The 20,191-nt window shown below is 45.3% G+C and overlaps 1 protein-coding gene across 4 annotated transcripts in view; it reads left to right on the forward strand.

Moving 5' to 3' along the window:
• kctd6a (potassium channel tetramerization domain containing 6a) overlaps positions 1-19,915 on the forward strand; it is a 46,522-nt gene extending 26,607 nt beyond the window's left edge. For all 4 annotated transcript variants that reach the window (XM_085407152.1, XM_085407153.1, XM_085407150.1 and 1 more), the window contains 2 exons: positions 18,962-19,120; positions 19,253-19,915. In XM_085407152.1, the coding sequence (XP_085263278.1) occupies positions 18,962-19,120; positions 19,253-19,363 (270 nt within the window). In that variant the 3' untranslated portion in view covers positions 19,364-19,915. The remainder of the gene's footprint in view (positions 1-18,961; positions 19,121-19,252) is intronic.
• Positions 19,916-20,191: the final 276 nt, after the last annotated feature.

The following is a 20,191-nucleotide window of genomic DNA, read 5'->3' on the forward strand; positions in this document are numbered from 1 at the left end:
CGTCGCAGTGTGGACAGCGAAAATGCAAACTTTCTAAAATGATGACGCATGTTAGTCATATGATGCAGTCATGTGACCAATTAAAGTAAGACAGCAGTTGTTTTGTTTGCTCTCAATTTTAACAGCCTTATTAAAGATTAATATCAGTCTGTACATGCTCCAGATAGCTTTTCTTCAAATTCTTTAACTATCTTTTGCAACTTTGTACTTTTGTGTTACTGGCAGCAAAAACTCCACCTCATAGTTAGTCCATTTAAAAAACTCGGTGCTTTTCCTCAACATTTTGCCACGACGTTTCAAAGAGCCGGAAAGTAAATAAGCAGCAGACAGAAATGAGGCAGGTCAAATCTTCTTGCGTTTCACGCACGCGCAGTACTGGAACGTAAGTGTTTTCGGCCATTTCAATGTGGACGCGCAGCCTAAACAGGGAAACCCAGGCCTCCCTTTTCCCAGCCACCTCCTCCAGCTTATCTGGGGAAACACCAAGGTGTTCCCAGGCCTGCCAAGAGATATAATCTTTCCAGCCTGTCCTGGGTCTACCCGGGGCCTCCTCTCGGTGGGACATGCCCTCTCCCCTCACAGGAGTCTGAGATACTTAAACTCTTTCACTTATAATAATAACAATAATGGATTGCATTTATATAGCGCTTTTTGGGACCCTCAAAGCGCTTTACAATTCCACTATTCATTCACTCTCACATTCACACTGGTGGAGGCAAGCTACAGTTGTAGCCACAGCTACCCTGGGGCAGACTGACAGAAGCGAGGCTGCCATATCGCGCCATCAGCCCCTCTGGCCATCACCAGTAGTCGACCACTTGGGGTAGTAATTCGTTCCTGGCCTGGCATGGGTACTCCAACCTTTTCCAGCTGAGGATCATGGCTTCAGACTTCAGTGCTGATTCTCATTCCTGCTGCTTCACACTCAGCTGCAAACTGTTCCAGTGCAAGCTGGAGGCCACATCTGATGAAGAAGCCTGACCCATAATCATAAGTGAATTGATGGCGTATTTTCATGACCCAACTGGGCAGGTAGACAGCGTGGACACCCAAGGTTGTGAATGCAATAACTTGAGAGTGAGATGACATAGGATTTTGAAATTCATACCATAGACACAACTACTAAAAACCTTGGATGAGTTTGAATCTCAGTGACCTTGACCTCAAGTTCTAAACAATCTAAACACTCTAAACAACTTGTCCGGAACTGTTTTTATCATCTAAGAAACATTTCTAAACTCAGGCTACTGGTGTCAAAGGCAGAACTTGAGATGATTATTCATGCATTTATCTCTTCTCGTTTGGATTATTGTAACGGTCTTTTTACGTGTCTCAACAAATCAGCTCTGGATCGCCTTCAGTCTGTACAGAATGCAGCGGCAAGACTTTTAACTGGTACAAACAAGAGGTCACACATTACTCCAGTTTTGGCTTCTCTTCATTGGTTGCCTGTAAATTTTAGGGTTCATTTTAAAATTTTAGTTGTAACTTTTAGAGCTCTGCACGGTGAAGCTCCCCAGTATATCTTTGACCTGCTGAAACCTCATGCTTCATCCCGAGCACTTAGGTCTTCAAGTCAGAGGCTACTGGTGGTCCCACGTACTAGGTTTAAAACACGTGGGGATCGGGCTTTTCAGGCGCTGGCACCTAGGCTGTGGAACTCTCTGCCGTTGTCTTTACGCTGTCTAGACTCTACTGACTCCTTTAAAAAGCAGGTGAAGACATTTTTATACAAACGGGCTTTTAATTAATTTTAACTTGTATGTCTGATCTTATTGTAAAGCACTTTGTGATTTTTATCTGTGAAATGTGCTATATAAATAAATTTTACTTACTTTTACTTACCGTATTTCCCGGACTACAAAGCACACCTGAATATTAGCCGCACAAGCTAAAATCAGGGGAAAATCCTGTTTTGTACATACATTAGCCGCACCTGACTAAAAGCCGCAGGTGTTTCAATGTTGACTTATCATATGTAAGAGAATATGCACAAAGCGAAATGTCAGGAAAGAGATGGCTGTTTGGAGACACATCCCTTTTATTAATATTTTTGAAAAACAAGTTATGGGTACATATTTGCACATTAACTGCGCTTCATAAATGAGTAACAAATGTAGTACATAACAATAACCTACAGCACACCAGAAAAATAGATTGGACTACCTTTTAGGCTCAGGTGCTGTGACACGGCTTTAACAAGAAGAAAAGTCAGTCATTCACCACCATCTTCCTGCGCACTAAAACCACCAAAGTCCTCTTCTCCAGTGTCGGAAACGAACAGGCTCAGGGTGGCTTCGTCATCCACTCTCAGCTTCTTTACTTCGTTGTCAGTGTCAGAGTCGAACACCCTCTGAAGGGCCGTGGCGGTGTCCTCCTCTCCATCATGCAGCAGTCCAGCCCTTCGAAATCCGTTGGTGATCATGGATGTTTTCACACTTTTCCACGCTGTCAGATTCCACCGGTGGAGTTGGGCATAACTTGCTTTTCGCAAGTTTATCGCCGCACATCATCCACGCCTCCCGCTGAACGCGTAGCGCTACTTTGAAGTTTGTTTTTCGCGCTTCTTGTATGGCACTATGTTGCCTGGCGGATGGACATGTGACCAACATACCACCCTTGAACCCCGATACTGTGTGTCTGATCACATTCCCTTCCGCCAGGCAACGTAGTGCCGTACAGCAGCGGAACAAACAAAACAAATCGTCTTACGATATGACAAAAATCATGGACAATCCATAGAAAATCCGCACCTGACTAAAAGCCGCAGGGTTCAAAGCTTGTGCAAAAAGTAGCGGCTTATAGCCCGACAATTACGGTAAGTTCAAAGTCAGAGGTCAACTTTTCTGCAAATGACCTAGGACAGCGGTCCCCAACCTTTTTTGCGCCACGGACCGGTTTATGCCTGACAATATTTTCACGGACCGGCCTTTAAGGTGTCGCGGATAAATACAACAAAATAAAACTAGTACCGGTACCGAAAAAAAGAAGATTTATTCATAACACACGTGAAAAGACCCAGGAAAACCAAGTTCACGATAAAAATGATAACAAAATAACGCTGAAAACCGATAAAAACCCTGAAAACCATACATTTCACACCTGAGCCTCAACTCTCGCAGCCCGGTACCAAACGACTCACGGACCGGTACCGGTCCGAGGCCCGGGGGTTGGGGACCGCTGACCTAGGACTTTCAAATATAAAGCTGAGGTACATCTACTAGGAGACTGAGGAGAAGCAGCTACCAGTATTTTTTGCTTTTTCCTACAAAATTTTAAATACATGTTTTAAATTTATACATTAATCCTAATTTTCTGTGATCTGTAGCGGGTTGTAGCCCAGAAGCTGGACGGCTAACAGGCTGCACAAGCAACATCTTCTCTATTCTGTGAGGGATTTTCATAACTTCATTTGATTGGATCCTGTTAGAAAAGTTAATCATTTCCCAACTCCACAATCCACAATTCAGTTTGGCAACAAATTGCACCATCATGTTCAAAGTGAATAAGAGGTGAGAGAGTGCTGAAACCTGAACTGCAAAGGTTTGAAACCTCTATATTGGGATCCACACAGTGTTCATAACACATCTACGCTTTGTTTATGTACATTTCTCAAGGACTGTTAGCACATTTGTTGTGTATATTTTATTTTAATGCAAACCCTTTCAAGGAAGGGTTTTCCTCCTGTGGTCTCAATACAAACTCAACATGTGTTGTGTAATTTTGGTAATTCAGACTTATAAAATTAGCTTGGCTAGGTGCCTTTTTGTATGCCATGATACTGATGGCAAACTTCAAATCCACAGGATCTCCCAAGCTGTGCTGCAGTTGCACTTTACTCAGCACAGCACCAGACCATCGTTGCAAGGTGGAAACCACTGAAAATAACATGTTTCAAATCACAGCCCATGTGAAAGCACCTTACAGATGGGTGAACTGACGATACCTTAAGTGTGCAGTAAAAGCTTTCCAAGAAGTGTTAAACTTCTTTACCCTGACTCCTAGAACAGCACTCTTTCTTCTATTTGTGACCTCCTGATTTTCACACTTTGCTTCAGGTTTTTCCTTGCCTGCATAATGAAAGGCACACTTCAGCAGTGTAGACTGGCACTGGGTCTCCCTTCATGTGGCTTGAAACTTGTGAGAGGGGCTCACAGAAGCAGAGGAAAGCTCTGGAGGTGGGGAAGGAAGCAAAGGAGTCAGTGGCTGATGTTATATTCATAGATTCATGAATACTAAAAGAGCCAGAAGTGTTGAGTTACTTGTGTAAATGAGGACAAAAACTCTAAATATGTAATTCTGATGAACAGAAATTAGTTTTAAGAGATTAATCAATGTCAAGAGAGGGAGTTTTAACTCGAGTGTCCAAGCTGTTTTATCAAACATGTACATTATAGCCTGCTAAAAGTCTATAATTCAAATTTTGTAGATATAAATGAGATGTTGTTGAAATTATACAAAAAAAAAGGAAAAAACAAAATGTTTTTGTGAGCTGTTGTAGATGCATAAAGGCAATAAGAAGGCAGTTGCTGGGTGATTACCAGGCAATGTGATTGCATCATAATATACCATGCATAATTCAGCTTTTGTTAATTAAAAATTAGGTTTCCTCAGCAGGAAATGGATAGGTGTCCACTCCAGGTCAGGGATGAGCTGCTCCCCCAAGCAAAGGAGTTTAAATATCTAAGGGTCTTGTTCAAGAGGGGAGAGGGAAACTGGAGCTTTACAGACAGATTGATGTTTCAGGAGTGTCACCAGGAGGGGACAGCTGAGGACAAGTGAAGCTGTAGATTTAGATGGATGGAGGGTGTTATTGTCATAAGATAAACTTTCTTTATAAGGCATTATAGATGTATAAAAGGTAAACACAGGTCATTTTAATCCATTGCTAGATTGTTGCTAGGCAATACGATGACATAATATCTGATATAGATTAGAACCTTCAGGGGACTAAAATGTACTTGTGTGACAAGTTTTGTTGCTCAACTCCTCAAAAAAGCATCATTGTTATTTTGAGGATTACATTTTTCCTTCAAGGCTTCCACAGCAATAAATCTTCACTCTCTCAGCAAACATGGGTGAAACATCGACATTATCTCCCCAGTGGGTGTGGTGTGACGGCAGAAAGTGCTCTGTAGTAGGACAGATGGCTGCACAAAGCTTCAGTCAGACTGGCTCCTCAAAGAGAAAACTATCTGTTGGATTAATGAAGTGGAGAAATTAAATGCATGCCTTTCTTTTCTTTTTGTTTCAATATGATATTTGATTGACAAGTTATTTGAATATTAAATGGCTATGATCAGACATTGAAGCTATGTCTAGCTTCATGTTAATCCTTTCGTATTTGTTGCATTGCTTCTCTGCTCATAAATCTGATCATTAAAAACCTGTTATGTTGTTCCGTGTTTAAGATGAGAAATGGACTTCAGAGCAGGAGATTGTAGTTTGAAGTCTAAAGCTTTATATATATATATATATATATATATATATATTCTTAATCCTATCACAGTTAAGAATATTTCATTTGACTCCATAATTTTATTGTATTTCACATGACTGCATAATTTTTTTTTCAGAGCCAGTGTTCTTCCCAGTCTTCCCAGAAGCAAACTCCTCAGTCTTGTATCATTAATGAGAATTCGGCAGCTAGGTTTTCAGCTCTTCTTTCCAATCTGCCCATATCAACACCTAATTTTATTTTATTTTTTTAATTTAGTGATTTAGTTCATTGGTTTGTTAGTGTATGTTCATCAGTTCTCAATAGCATAGTTCTGATAAAAGCCCAACAGATTAGATTCATTGCCGTAGAAGACAATGGAAAAGTCTTGATCCTTTTCATCTGATCAACTGTCTCATCAAGTTTTATTTTCCAAGTTTTATCTGATTTCCAAGATCTCCTTAAAATATAGTCTCCCACATAGGTACTTCTTCCTTCCAAGCTGACGTCCCTCCTAAATTTATTAATGATGTTCTGCCAGTCATCTTTCCTCGTCTAAAATAAATCATTTCCTTTCATCTGGCTGCATTCTATATTACTGCAAAACATTGTCTTCCCTCAGCTTAAAAACACTCTCTAGATCCCAATTACAGAACCATTTCTAAACTTGCATTCAATTAAAAAATTCTTGATAGACCTGTCAGGGAAACAATATCTTTGATAAATTCAAGTCTGGTTACTAATGAAACCACAGCACTGAAACAGTATTATTAAAAAATTGCTAATGATATTCTTTTGAACCCAGATAAGTGTGAATATTCCATTTTAGTCCTCTAGGACTTATCTTCAGTTTTAGACACCACTGACAGATCTAGACAGATTAACAGCGGGTTTGGTATCTCTGGAACTGCTCTCAAATGGGTTTATACTCAGAGATGTTGAATAGAGAGTCGCATCTTCTCCGTTCATAAAAATGGACCAATTTTTTTTTTAAAAATCTTTTTAAGGGCAATGGTGTATCATAGTGTCTCGCAATTGTTCCTGAAAGTTAGCAACATACACTAGCTGGGGATGCACTTTTAAGAAAGTAAGAAGTTAAAAAACTAGACAGTAAGGTATTACCATGCAGCAATCACTTTCAGCTGTGGAGTAAGTCAGCTGTTAGTTGATTTTTTTTTCATAGAGTGTTATTAATCCCGAAGGAAATTCATACCGTGGTTATGTGATCGGCTGCTCCCACAGATGATCACTCTATAAAAACATGAATTTGAAGATGAATTAATTTGTAGATTTTGGACATATGACCAGTTGACAATAAGGCATCAAACACATAATATTAACCAGGAACAAAAAAAATTTATAATTTTATCCTAATGTTATGAAATTAGAAAAGCAACTTTTGCTGGTTGAATGAAATATAACATTACGACCTGTAGCTTTGTGGCCCGTTTAAACATATTTATCCACTGCTGTAATAAAATGATAAGTGCACAACAATAAGGTAAATGGCTAGCTGTTTTTGTGATTAAGATTCAAAGAGCATATTTGTGAATTTTTGTAACTTGTGTTTTTTTTTTGTGTGTGTGTGAATATTTCATGTTTAAACTGTTAAGTGAGAAATGTGTTTTCTAAACAAACCTCATGCTGGTCCACCGACTGTCAGCTAACAGTACCGAGAGTCACATGACAATCGCATCCTTTCTTTTGAAAGTCTTAAATTCATTTGTCATTAAGATTATTTTCAGTCTGAGTTATTGTGGAATTACTGACAACACAATGAAGAAAATCTGACAGATAAACAAAAATTATAATAATTTAAAAATCTATATTCCATTAGTAATAACAAAAAATACTAAGTTGCGACTGGGGTTGGTTAGCATACAATGTTGAAAAATTAACAACAGCAGCTTTGACTGTGATACACAAACTTAAATACAGTACCTGATGGTAAATCACACACTTCTGGAATGTGGGTATAAATTTAGTCACTTGGAAGCAAATGGTTACAGAGGCTGACAGCCTTTAGGTGTGTTCTTTAAGGTTTTAATTACTAGGTGCCGATAAAAGCGACATAATTTGTGTTACTTCCACTGTATACCTACAAAAGAAGCCCAAACAGTATTTTGAATTATCGTGATAATTATTTTGAATTTTAAATCCTATTCTTCTATTTTATCTACCTAACAAAGAAAGAAGGACAAAAGACAAATTGTAGAAGAGAATTGGAGATGAATAATAACTACGTATGTCACGAAGGCAGGCACTGTAAGGTTTTCTGTTACCACTTTGTATAATTATATTATGTATACATTTTTACTTTGAAGTCTATATGAACAACATGTCGAGCCCGCATTCTGGGTCCCCACTGATCCCCACTATGATCGCTCTGATCATACTCAGTTAAAAGATCCATCAGAATTCTTATTAATAACTACATTGTCCTCATCTGTGCCCCCCATGTGAGGGGTACCTCAGGGCTCAATTCTTGATCCAGTTCTGTTTTCTTTATACATATTACCCTGGATCATCTACTTTTTTTTTTTTTTTTTTTTTTTTGCGCCTGTCCAGTTTGGCTCTTTTGCCCTCAGAATTGTTGTCTAAAGGCAAAGAAAGATGCCCAACGGATTTACTTTACCAAACTGACCATCCCAGCCTTGCCGTAATGGTCCATTTGATTCACCTTTTATTGTTTATTTTATTTTCACTTACTGAATACGGGACAGACTTGACTGGGGGAAAGAAGGGGAGAAAGAAAGAGGAAAAGAGAAACAGCTGAGAAGAGGGACGGGGGAGAAGGGCAAAAGACAAAAACCAACAGAACGGGCAGAGAAAAAAAATGCATATATCAATCACCTGGATCACCTGCTGAGAAAGAAAAAAGAAAGCAAGCAGAAGAGAACAAGAGTAATAGAATAAACAACATCACAATGATATATGGGAATATGACAGTAAATACTAAATGTTAAACATTATTGTGCAGCACATAAGATCAACAGAACACAGTGTGCTTTGAGGTAGGAGCCAAAAAGGGTGTAGTTTGTGGGTGTGATCACCCGTGTGTACACCTGTGAGCATGGACGCGCTTGTTTTTTGTTTTTTAAAAGGTTCCTTCATGTAATAATCTGCTAGAGGGTGTGGGGGGGCCACAGCCCCGTCCTCCAGGGCATGAAGCAGGTGTGGAGGAGATCAAAACTCCAGACATCCAGAGGCCCCCAGAACACAAGAGACCAAGGAAGACCAACAGAGGGGCAGCTGCGCCACTGTCCCAGAAAGAGCTGAGGAGAGTCCCAGATGAGGGCTCACCCAGCAGCCGCGGAGCAGAAGCCAGGGGGAGTTGCAGTGACGCGCCCGTGAGCTCCGCCGGCAGCCAGCTGCGCCTGAGTGACCGAGCCCCAGGCCGAGAGGCCGGGGGCACCCCACCTCCGAGGTGGCCCGAGCGAGCCCCAGGCTCCAGGCCCCGATAAGCGGCCGCCAAGGAGTGAGCCGGTGTGTACCTGGACGCCCATCCCCGGACACAAAGAACCACCAACGCACCGATGTCTGAGGGGGTCCGCCACTGGCAGGGGAAGTGGTGGTAGGGGGAGATAGGCCTCCAAACCTTGGAGGGCCTGAGATGTCCCCAGAGAGGTGGCGCCTGACACCCAACCTGACATATAGACACAGACATACAGGCACACACAGATACAAACATCCATTCCCACCCTCATGCTCTCATATGCACTTACTCCACACTCAACCAACGTGGAGACAGACATAAAGAGACGTTGTACACACGATCACACTCCCCAAGCGTACTCTACAAACCGGGTCTAGGTGCCCCCGCCCCTGGAGGGGGGAACTGCACCCAGACCCAGGTGGTGTTTCCCTTTTCCCTGCGGTGGGGGGAGGCAGACCGCCCCGACTCCGCAGCAGCAGGAAGGCTCCACACTCCAGACCGCAGTCGGACGGCCAACTCCTCCTCCTAGCCCCCCTGCTCCAGCAGGTCGCAGCCCAAACAGTATTTTGAATTATCGTGATAATTATTTTGAATTTTAAATCCTATTCTTCTATTTTATCTACCTAACAAAGAAAGAAGGACAAAAGACAAATTGTAGAAGAGAATTGGAGATGAATAATAACTACGTATGTCACGAAGGCAGGCACTGTAAGGTTTTCTGTTACCACTTTGTATAATTATATTATGTATACATTTTTACTTTGAAGTCTATATGAACAACATGTCGAGCCCGCATTCTGGGTCCCCACTGATCCCCACTATGATCGCTCTGATTGTAATGGGCTAAGTTTCCATTCAGCTTAAACACTCCCAAGAAAATCTCCAGGACTCAGACGATTGGATTCCAGAAGTTTTTACTGGGCACTTTTGTGAAACTGTAAACACAATACAATGAAATATACTGTAAACACAATACAATGAAATATATGAAATGTATTATAGATGCAATAAGCTCAAAGCATCTGGCTAATTATCACAGCTTGACAGCCTAGCCGCATAGCTTATATGAGACACAATAAAGTTAACCGAATAACAGACAACGGTTCAAAACGCTTCACCGCTTAATTGTACAAAATGAATTATACTCACAGACTATGCCTTAGCGAAGAGAAAAGGATTAATCCTGTAACGGCGGAGCTGGCGGTTGAATGAGCCCACACGCTAATATCCCGAGTCACACAGTAGATTCACTTCCTGACTCTCAGCGTAAACTGCTCTCGTGTTGTCATGGTTACGAAAATACACACACCGCTCTAAGCTACGATAGCGAGATAAAGAGAACACAAAGAACACATTTCTGGGGGCATAACACTCCCCGCTTGGGGTCTTTAAGAGCCCACATCAATTGGCAGAGTCAGACTTTGGAGAAAGAAGCAGAACTACTTCTGTAATGGGACGAGAGAATCCTCTTCTATTTCCATCTTTAACGACCTCCACTTTGACTCTCCGGACCAGACCGTCCTTCCCTGGAAAGGCTTTCGTGATGATGCCCATGGGCCACTCATTTCTCTCTGCCCGATCATCCTTTAAGAGAACTACGTCCCCTTCTTGAAGATTCGGCTGTTTCCCTTGCCACTTGTGTCGAAGTTGCAGTGTTTTGAGGTATTCACGCCTCCATCTGTTCCAAAACATGTCTGCCAGGCCCTGAACTTGTTTCCACTCCTCCCTGAAGAGATCTGCTTCCTCGAACTTGCCTGACGGCAAAGGAGGCGCGGAGCCTGTTTTGAGAGTCAGGAGCATGGCTGGTGTGAGGATGCAGGGCGACTTGGGGTCGGATGACACTGGAATGATCGGCCTTGCGTTCATAATTGCTGCTACCTCGGCCATAAGCGTGGTCAGAACCTCGTGCGTCAGGCGAGACTTTCTCTGTTCAAGCAGCATGCAGTCCAAGATACGGCGGGCAATGCCGATCATCCTCTCCCATGCGCCACCCATATGGGATGCATGGGGTGGGTTAAACACCCAGGTGCAGCTCTGTTTACTGAGGTACTTCTCCACCCTGTCGAACCCTGAGTTTTCCTTGTCCATCCCCAGCTCACGGGAAGCGCCGACGAAGTTAGTTCCGCAGTCCGAGCGTATCTGCTTCGCGGGGCCCCTGACCGCAAAGAATCTCCTCAAGGCGTTAATAAAGCTGCTGGCACTCATGGCTTCGATCACCTCAATGTGCACTGCCCTGGAACACATACACGAGAACATCACCGCCCATCGCTTGGAGTTCGAAACTCCTCCTCTTGTGCGGCGTGAAACGATGCCCCACGGTCCAAAGACATCGACACCTATGTAGGTGAAGGGAGGTGCTACTTGTAACCGTTCTGCCGGCAGGGCTGCCATCCGTTGATGTTCGGCCTTCCCTCACAGCTTCTTACAAGTGATGCATCCGTATAGCAGACTGCTGATACAGCGTTTGGCTCCCACGAGCCAAAAACCTGCGGCCCGAACGGCACCTTCAGTAAGATGTCTCCCCTGGTGTTTTACTGCTTCGTGATAGTGGGACAAAAGCAGAGTTGCGAGGTGATGCCGGCCAGGAATGATGATGGGATGAGTCTCGTTCATGCCTAAGCCTGACTGCTCGATCCGACCTCCTACCCTGAGTAGTCGATCCTGGTCCATAATGGGATGCAATCTCCACAAGCTGCTGGAAGATGGTATGTCGACTCCAGAACCGATACACTTGAGCTCTTCCGCGTAGCACTCACCCTGGACACTCTTTACGATGCACACTTTGGCTTTCAGCAGCTCCTCTTCTGTAGGACGACAGATGTGCCAGCCTCGACATTCGCCCTGCGTCGAGCGAGCGAAGGAGCTAGCTACGTGGATCAAATGTGCAATGGCTGCATGGAGTGTGCTGAACTTGGAGAAGCGTTCAAAGCGTTGAGGGCGTACCACGCCTTTAGCAACATGGGTGAGTTTCGTTGTCACCTGTGGACGCACTTCGGCATCGATGTCGGGGTCGACAAGATTGTACGTCTCTCGAAGCTCGGATGGATGCCCTGATGCGTCGCAAAGAAAGGCTGGTCCTTTGAGCCATGGTGTACTGCTGAGCAGGGCTGATGCTACAGCTCTTGACCCAACGTCAGCTGGGTTAAGATGCGTTGGAACGTACTTCCACTGGCCGGGACAGGGTGACTGAAGGATACGTTGGACCCTATTGTGTACGTAGACATAAAATCTCCTTGACTGGTTATGGATGTATCCCAGTACGACCTTACTGTCTGTGTAGTAGGTGATGTTGTCATACGTTGTGTCCATCTCTGCGACTATCATCTCGGCGATCTCGACGGCGAGCACAGCAGCACAAAGTTCAAGTCTAGGGACAGTTAGGCTAGGTTGGGGAGCCAACTTCGATTTCCCAAAGACAAACCCAATCTCAGTTTGTCCCTGCTTGCCAGTTACCCTGATGTAGGCTACGGCCGCTATTGCTCTGACGGATGCGTCGGCAAAGACGCAGAGTTCTCTCCTTAGGGCTCCTGTGGTGGAGAGGGACGTATAAGGCCGTGGTATTTGGAGCCCCTCCAGGTCTTGAAGAGACTGTTTCCATCTAGTCCACTTGGTCTCCATGTCTTTGGGAAGGGGTGCGTCCCAATCTTCCGCTTGCAAGGTGAGTTCTCTTAGGATCCGTCTTCCATCAACTGTGATGGGTGCTAGAAACCCTAGGGGGTCGTATAGACTGTTCACGGTCGAGAGTACCCCTCTGCGGGTGAACGGCTTCTGATCGATCTCGATCTGGAACGTGAAAGTGTCCGTGCGCATGTTCCAGAACAGTCCCAGGCTACGCTGGATAGGCAGATCATCGATGGAGAGATCCAGGCCATTGAAATCCTGAGAGCGATCCTGGGAGGGGAATGCTCTGATGACCGCGGAACAATTTGATGCAACCTTGTGCAGCCTGAGGTTGGAAGCCGCGAGCATCTTCTGCGCTCGCTGGAGAACTGCGATGCCTTCTTCCTCTGTACTGAAAGACTTTAAGGCATCGTCGACGTAGAAATCGCGGTCGACGAATCTCCTAGCATCGCTGCCGTAGTCGGCCTCTGCTGCCTTAGCCGCCCGCCGCAGGCAATACACTGCGACGGCAGGCGAGGGGCTGTTACCAAAGAGATGCACCCGCATCCTGTAATCCACGACGTCAGAGGTAGGGTCATTGTCTCTATACCACAGGAAGCGGAGAAAATCCCGGTGGTCTTCTTTCACGATGAAGCAGTGGAACATGTGCTCGATGTCGGCGGTGATCGCAACCTGTTCCTTCCTAAACCTCATAAGAACACCTAGTAGGCTGTTATTAAGATCGGGACCACTGAGTAAGACATCGTTGAGCGATACTCCCTCATAGGATGCACTGCTGTCGAAGACCACGCGGATCTTGTCCGGCTTCCGGGGGTGGTACACGCCGAACAGGGGCAAGTACCAACGCTCCTGACCGGGTTGCAAGGGAGGGGCAGCTTCTGCGTGCGCCTTCTTGAGCGTCTTCTCCATAAACTCTAGGAAGTCGGCTTTCATCCGTGGTCGTTTTTCCAGTGAGCGCCGAAGTGAGACGAGGCGTTCGAGAGCCTGTTTCCTGTTGTTAGGGAGTCGCTGCCTCGGTGACCTAAACGGCAAAGGTGCGACCCAACTGTTGGAGCTGTCTTGGCAACACTCGGCTTCCATTATCCTTAGAAACTCCAAATCTTCCCTGGATGGAGCAAGTTTGTGGTCGTTGGGAGTGCGAGCGAAGACGGTTTGCCCCAAATTGTCTCCGATTAGCGTCGTCGGGGTTCGCGCTGGATGTTGTTGATAGTCACGTGCTTGTTCAAACACCTCTGTTACTTTCATCTGGTTGTTACATGGCTGGAGATGGCTTGTACGACCGTTCCCTAGAACGGCTGTTTTGTAGCTTCTCACCTCCGGTGGTCTGTGAGCACCTCCGAGGCACACGTCTCCGACGATGACCCATCCCAGGTCAAGCCTTTGGGCGAAGGGAGCATCTCCTGGGCCGCTTATTTGCTCTCGGACCTTGTGGACCCGTAAGATATCTCTGCCCAGTAAGAGAAGAATGCTGGCGTCTGGGTCCGGAGGTGGTATCTTGTCAGCGATGCGTTTTAGGTGGGTATGATGATAGGCCACACCGGGGGTGGGAATCTCCGCGCGGATGTTGGGAATTTGGTTACACTCGAGGAGTGTAGGCAGAGAGATACTCAGTTTCTCGTCCAACGGCTCTACGGTGTAGCCGCTGGCTCTCCTTCCTGATGTCTCCGTACGTCCCGCGCAGGTCTTTAGTGTGTATGAGTATGAGCGCCCGGAGATCTTGAAGGCTTCGAAGAACTCTGACCGCGCGAGGGAGCGATTACTCTGCTCATCCAATATAGCGTACATTCTCTTGGCTTCCTCTCTTCGTCCGTTTGGGAACACCCTGGCGAGACAGATCTTAGCACACGCTCTAGCACTCAGACCTTCCCCACATACCTGTGTGCACGTTGCGTTGACCTCCTGGTTATCAGCTTTGTCCTCCTCCCCGCTATCCTCTGAGATGGAGGGGAACGATTTAGATTTCCAGGTAGGTGGGTGAGGGTGGAGGGCTGTCACGTGGGCAGCGCTACCACACTCGGTGCATGTTATCTTGGCTGTGCAGTTCTTTGCAAAGTGTTCTGTTGACGAGCAACAGCGAAAGCAGACGTAGTGTTCTTTCAGAAGCTGTTTGCGATCATCTAAGCTCTTCTCGCGGAAACCTCTGCATTTCCTCAGAGGATGGGGTTTTTTGTGCAGGGGGCAATGTTTATTCGGGTCAATACGTTCCCTGCTTTCCTTAGACTCAAACTTGGCAGTGCCTGAGACTTGTGTTTTGTGGGTGTGAACGGACGTCTTCGTGGGCCTCTCCCATTTATTCATTCTCTCGGTTGGGGGGCTTGGCGTGAAGAGGTTGAAACTTGGGTCCGTACGTGCTTTCGCCTCGGTGCGGATGAAGTTCACCAACACGGAGAAAGGTGGGAAGCTGACGAAATGTTCTTGTTTGTATCTCGTCCCGTGGTATAGCCACTTTTCTTGTATGCTGTATGGAAGTTTCTCGATGATGGGCTTAATTCCTCTGGAGGTATCCAAGTACGACATGCCCGCGAGGTAGCCATCTTCTTTAGCGGCTTGTAGCTCTGACAACAGGTCGGCTAGATCCCGGAGTCTCCGTGGATCTTTTGTCGTGAGCTTTGGGAAGCTTTCTAGTTTGCTGAACAGAGCTTGTTCGACGGCTTCTGGGGAGCCATATAGTTCGTCGAGGCGCCCCCATGCTGAGCACAGTCCAATAGTTGGATTCCTGATGTTGACCGTTTTTATTCTTCTTACCTGCTCTGTTGACTCCTTTCCCAGGTGTCTGGTTAGGAGGTCGAGTTCTTCTGCAGCAGACAGGTCTAGATTGGCAATGGCGTTCTGGAATGATGTTTTCCAGGCCCAATAGTTTATTGGCTGGTCGTCATATGCGGTGAGACCTCCGTAGAGTGTCCCGTGGATGGGCTGATGCGTGGGAAACGTAGAATCTCGTTTGGGGTTCTGCTGTAGGAGTGGAGTTGGAGGGGGGTAGAAGGGTGACTTGGAGCTCTGTCGTGTTGGTGCGTCGCTTCTCCAGGGGCCCTGAAGAGCTTGGTGTGGCGTAATAGCAGCAGGAGCGGCAGCTTGGGTCTGAGCCGCGTTATGCGGGTGAGTGACTGGCTGAGAAGGGGGAAGGTTATTTTCTGTAGCCGATAGACCCTTGGCGCTCAGGCTGGCCTGTTCGGAGACAAAGGCGGCTACGCGCTGGTCTTTGACAGACTGGCGGACCAGGCTGTTAACTTCGCTGCGTACTTCGAGACCCATATCCTGCAGACCAGCTACTAGGGAGTTCGCCTCAGCAACGGCGGCATCCCTTTCTTTTTCATCGATTAGTGCGTCGAGGCTGGCTTGAATATGTGCTTGCTCCACTTTAAGCTCGATTTCTCTTTTTGAATGTGCCGCTCTAGCTTGCGCGGCTTCAGCCTTTGCTTTTGCCATGGCAATGGCTATGCTGATTTTTGAGCCAGACGATGTACCAGATGAGCGACTGCTCCTTGAGCGCACACACTCTGACTGGTTGTCTCCATTTCCTTTGTCAGCATTGCTACGTTGTGACATTGCGTGTCGTTGGGTCTCCAGTATCGGGAGATGTCGGCTGCGGCGAAGTTTTCCGAGGCTATATTGGAGGCTGCTTATCTCTCGATAATGAGTAGCTCCGTACAGCGGCGATCCTCGTATCCCTATTAGCTGCGTTGCAGTCTTTTCACTGTAATGGGCTAAGTTTCCATTCAGCTTAAACACTCCCAAGAAAATCTCCAGGACTCAGACGATTGGATTCCAGAAGTTTTTACTGGGCACTTTTGTGAAACTGTAAACACAATACAATGAAATATACTGTAAACACAATACAATGAAATATATGAAATGTATTATAGATGCAATAAGCTCAAAGCATCTGGCTAATTATCACAGCTTGACAGCCTAGCCGCATAGCTTATATGAGACACAATAAAGTTAACCGAATAACAGACAACGGTTCAAAACGCTTCACCGCTTAATTGTACAAAATGAATTATACTCACAGACTATGCCTTAGCGAAGAGAAAAGGATTAATCCTGTAACGGCGGAGCTGGCGGTTGAATGAGCCCACACGCTAATATCCCGAGTCACACAGTAGATTCACTTCCTGACTCTCAGCGTAAACTGCTCTCGTGTTGTCATGGTTACGAAAATACACACACCGCTCTAAGCTACGATAGCGAGATAAAGAGAACACAAAGAACACATTTCTGGGGGCATAACACTGATCATACTCAGTTAAAAGATCCATCAGAATTCTTATTAATAACTACATTGTCCTCATCTGTGCCCCCCATGTGAGGGGTACCTCAGGGCTCAATTCTTGATCCAGTTCTGTTTTCTTTATACATATTACCCTGGATCATCTACTTTTTTTTTTTTTTTTTTTTTTGCGCCTGTCCAGTTTGGCTCTTTTGCCCTCAGAATTGTTGTCTAAAGGCAAAGAAAGATGCCCAACGGATTTACTTTACCAAACTGACCATCCCAGCCTTGCCGTAATGGTCCATTTGATTCACCTTTTATTGTTTATTTTATTTTCACTTACTGAATACGGGACAGACTTGACTGGGGGAAAGAAGGGGAGAAAGAAAGAGGGAAAGAGAAACAGCTGAGAAGAGGGACGGGGGAGAAGGGCAAAAGACAAAAACCAACAGAACGGGCAGAGAAAAAAAATGCATATATCAATCACCTGGATCACCTGCTGAGAAAGAAAAAAGAAAGCAAGCAGAAGAGAACAAGAGTAATAGAATAAACAACATCACAATGATATATGGGAATATGACAGTAAATACTAAATGTTAAACATTATTGTGCAGCACATAAGATCAACAGAACACAGTGTGCTTTGAGGTAGGAGCCAAAAAGGGTGTAGTTTGTGGGTGTGATCACCCGTGTGTACACCTGTGAGCATGGACGCGCTTGTTTTTTGTTTTTTAAAAGGTTCCTTCATGTAATAATCTGCTAGAGGGTGTGGGGGGGGCCACAGCCCCGTCCTCCAGGGCATGAAGCAGGTGTGGAGGAGATCAAAACTCCAGACATCCAGAGGCCCCCAGAACACAAGAGACCAAGGAAGACCAACAGAGGGGCAGCTGCGCCACTGTCCCAGAAAGAGCTGAGGAGAGTCCCAGATGAGGGCTCACCCAGCAGCCGCGGAGCAGAAGCCAGGGGGAGTTGCAGTGACGCGCCCGTGAGCTCCGCCGGCAGCCAGCTGCGCCTGAGTGACCGAGCCCCAGGCCGAGAGGCCGGGGGCACCCCACCTCCGAGGTGGCCCGAGCGAGCCCCAGGCTCCAGGCCCCGATAAGCGGCCGCCAAGGAGTGAGCCGGTGTGTACCTGGACGCCCATCCCCGGACACAAAGAACCACCAACGCACCGATGTCTGAGGGGGTCCGCCACTGGCAGGGGAAGTGGTGGTAGGGGGAGATAGGCCTCCAAACCTTGGAGGGCCTGAGATGTCCCCAGAGAGGTGGCGCCTGACACCCAACCTGACATATAGACACAGACATACAGGCACACACAGATACAAACATCCATTCCCACCCTCATGCTCTCATATGCACTTACTCCACCCTCAACCAACGTGGAGACAGACATAAAGAGACGTTGTACACACGATCACACTCCCCAAGCGTACTCTACAAACCGGGTCTAGGTGCCCCCGCCCCTGGAGGGGGGAACTGCACCCAGACCCAGGTGGTGTTTCCCTTTTCCCTGCGGTGGGGGGAGGCAGACCGCCCCGACTCCGCAGCAGCAGGAAGGCTCCACACTCCAGACCGCAGTCGGACGGCCAACTCCTCCTCCTAGCCCCCCTGCTCCAGCAGGTCGCAGCCCAAACAGTATTTTGAATTATCGTGATAATTATTTTGAATTTTAAATCCTATTCTTCTATTTTATCTACCTAACAAAGAAAGAAGGACAAAAGACAAATTGTAGAAGAGAATTGGAGATGAATAATAACTACGTATGTCACGAAGGCAGGCACTGTAAGGTTTTCTGTTACCACTTTGTATAATTATATTATGTATACATTTTTACTTTGAAGTCTATATGAACAACATGTCGAGCCCGCATTCTGGGTCCCCACTGATCCCCACTATGATCGCTCTGATCATACTCAGTTAAAAGATCCATCAGAATTCTTATTAATAACTACATTGTCCTCATCTGTGCCCCCCATGTGAGGGGTACCTCAGGGCTCAATTCTTGATCCAGTTCTGTTTTCTTTATACATATTACCCTGGATCATCTACTAAACTGCTTCAAGGGCTTCTCCTATTGCTATGCTGACGATGCACAGCTGTACTTTTGTACATATGTAACAACCTCAACACCTTCTCCTACCTTGGTGAAAGCTTTATCGCTATTGATGAGTCAATATCTTCATATTTGCTCCAGAAAATCTCATAATTGGTGGAGATGGTGTTAAAGTTTAACCACTCACACAGTTCTCTCTTTCTCCAGATCCATGCAATGCTGGAGTCAATCTCCTGCAGTTTCACAAAATGGAACAAACACATGATGGACACCAGAGATTACCAGGTGTCCTTCACCTTCGGGCCATGTGACCACCAACAGGAGGTCAGCCTGCGTGTCCACCTCCTCGACTTCATCTCCAAATCTGTGAGTCCATTTTATTTTAGCTCACCGCTAGCATTGTGTGTAGAAATAAATTATCTTAAAAACCAAATATAGTCAATAATATAATTGGATTTAATGTGGTGCTATGACTTTGTGTCCATCTTCATGTTTCAGGGGTTTACGATACGCAACACACGTGTTCATCACATGAGCGAACGGGCTAATGAGAACACAGTGGAACATCACTGGACATTCTGCCGCCGAGCTCGCAAAGTCGATGAGTGATGGATGAAACAAAGGATTGATTTACATTACAGATATTTAATGTGCCATCAGGCACTGACAGAAACTTCTTTGTGTTTGTTGTTTTGTGAAAACATTGTATGTTTTGTGTTTTTGAGTTAATCCACTCAAAGTTAAAGTACAAAGTGAGGCCACTGACATCATGAGAACTTCAACAAATACTACTACTGCTTTAAAACAAACACCCAATGGACAAACGTTTACAGACAGACTTCAAGCATGTGGAATCTGTCTGTGTTTGACCCTCAAGCACCTTTTGAGATGAGCTGGATCTATGAATGTCTGCTTATCACGTCACTTCCTCAGTGTTGGACTTCACTAATCTGCAGTAAACCAACAGATTGAAAATGATTATAGTTGATTGATTTTAATATTCATGGTTTTAAATGCAGGTGTTCAGTTATCAAATACCTTGAATGCTTCATCATACCTTTCAGTACATTGTGAGTGTTGGATACAGTTTTGGCACGTCAGTGGGGTCGAAAATTGGTTGTCTGCCAGTCATTGTTCACTACAAATAAAAAAATTTTTTTTAAAAAAGGTTAGTTTTGTGTTATTAAAATTGGTCAGAATTGGGTTTTAGGGGTGTTTTTTTTTTTTTTTTGGGGGGGGGGGGTCTAAACTTTGAATTTGAACAAAATGACACGTAAAAGAGTTTAAAATGACACAAGCCAATATTTTATCCACAACAGAACATAAATTCTATAACAAATGTTTAAACTGAGAAGTTTTACAATCTTATGCACAGAATTACCTCATTTCAAATTTGATGCTTGCTACTGGTCTCAAAATTGGGGCAGGGGCATGTTT

This window comes from Rhamphochromis longiceps, linkage group LG5 (assembly GCF_057381845.1).
Source record: "Rhamphochromis longiceps isolate RC_006_pf linkage group LG5, R_longiceps_female_GT1.1, whole genome shotgun sequence".
In the NCBI taxonomy this organism is placed as follows: Eukaryota; Metazoa; Chordata; class Actinopteri; order Cichliformes; family Cichlidae; genus Rhamphochromis; species Rhamphochromis longiceps.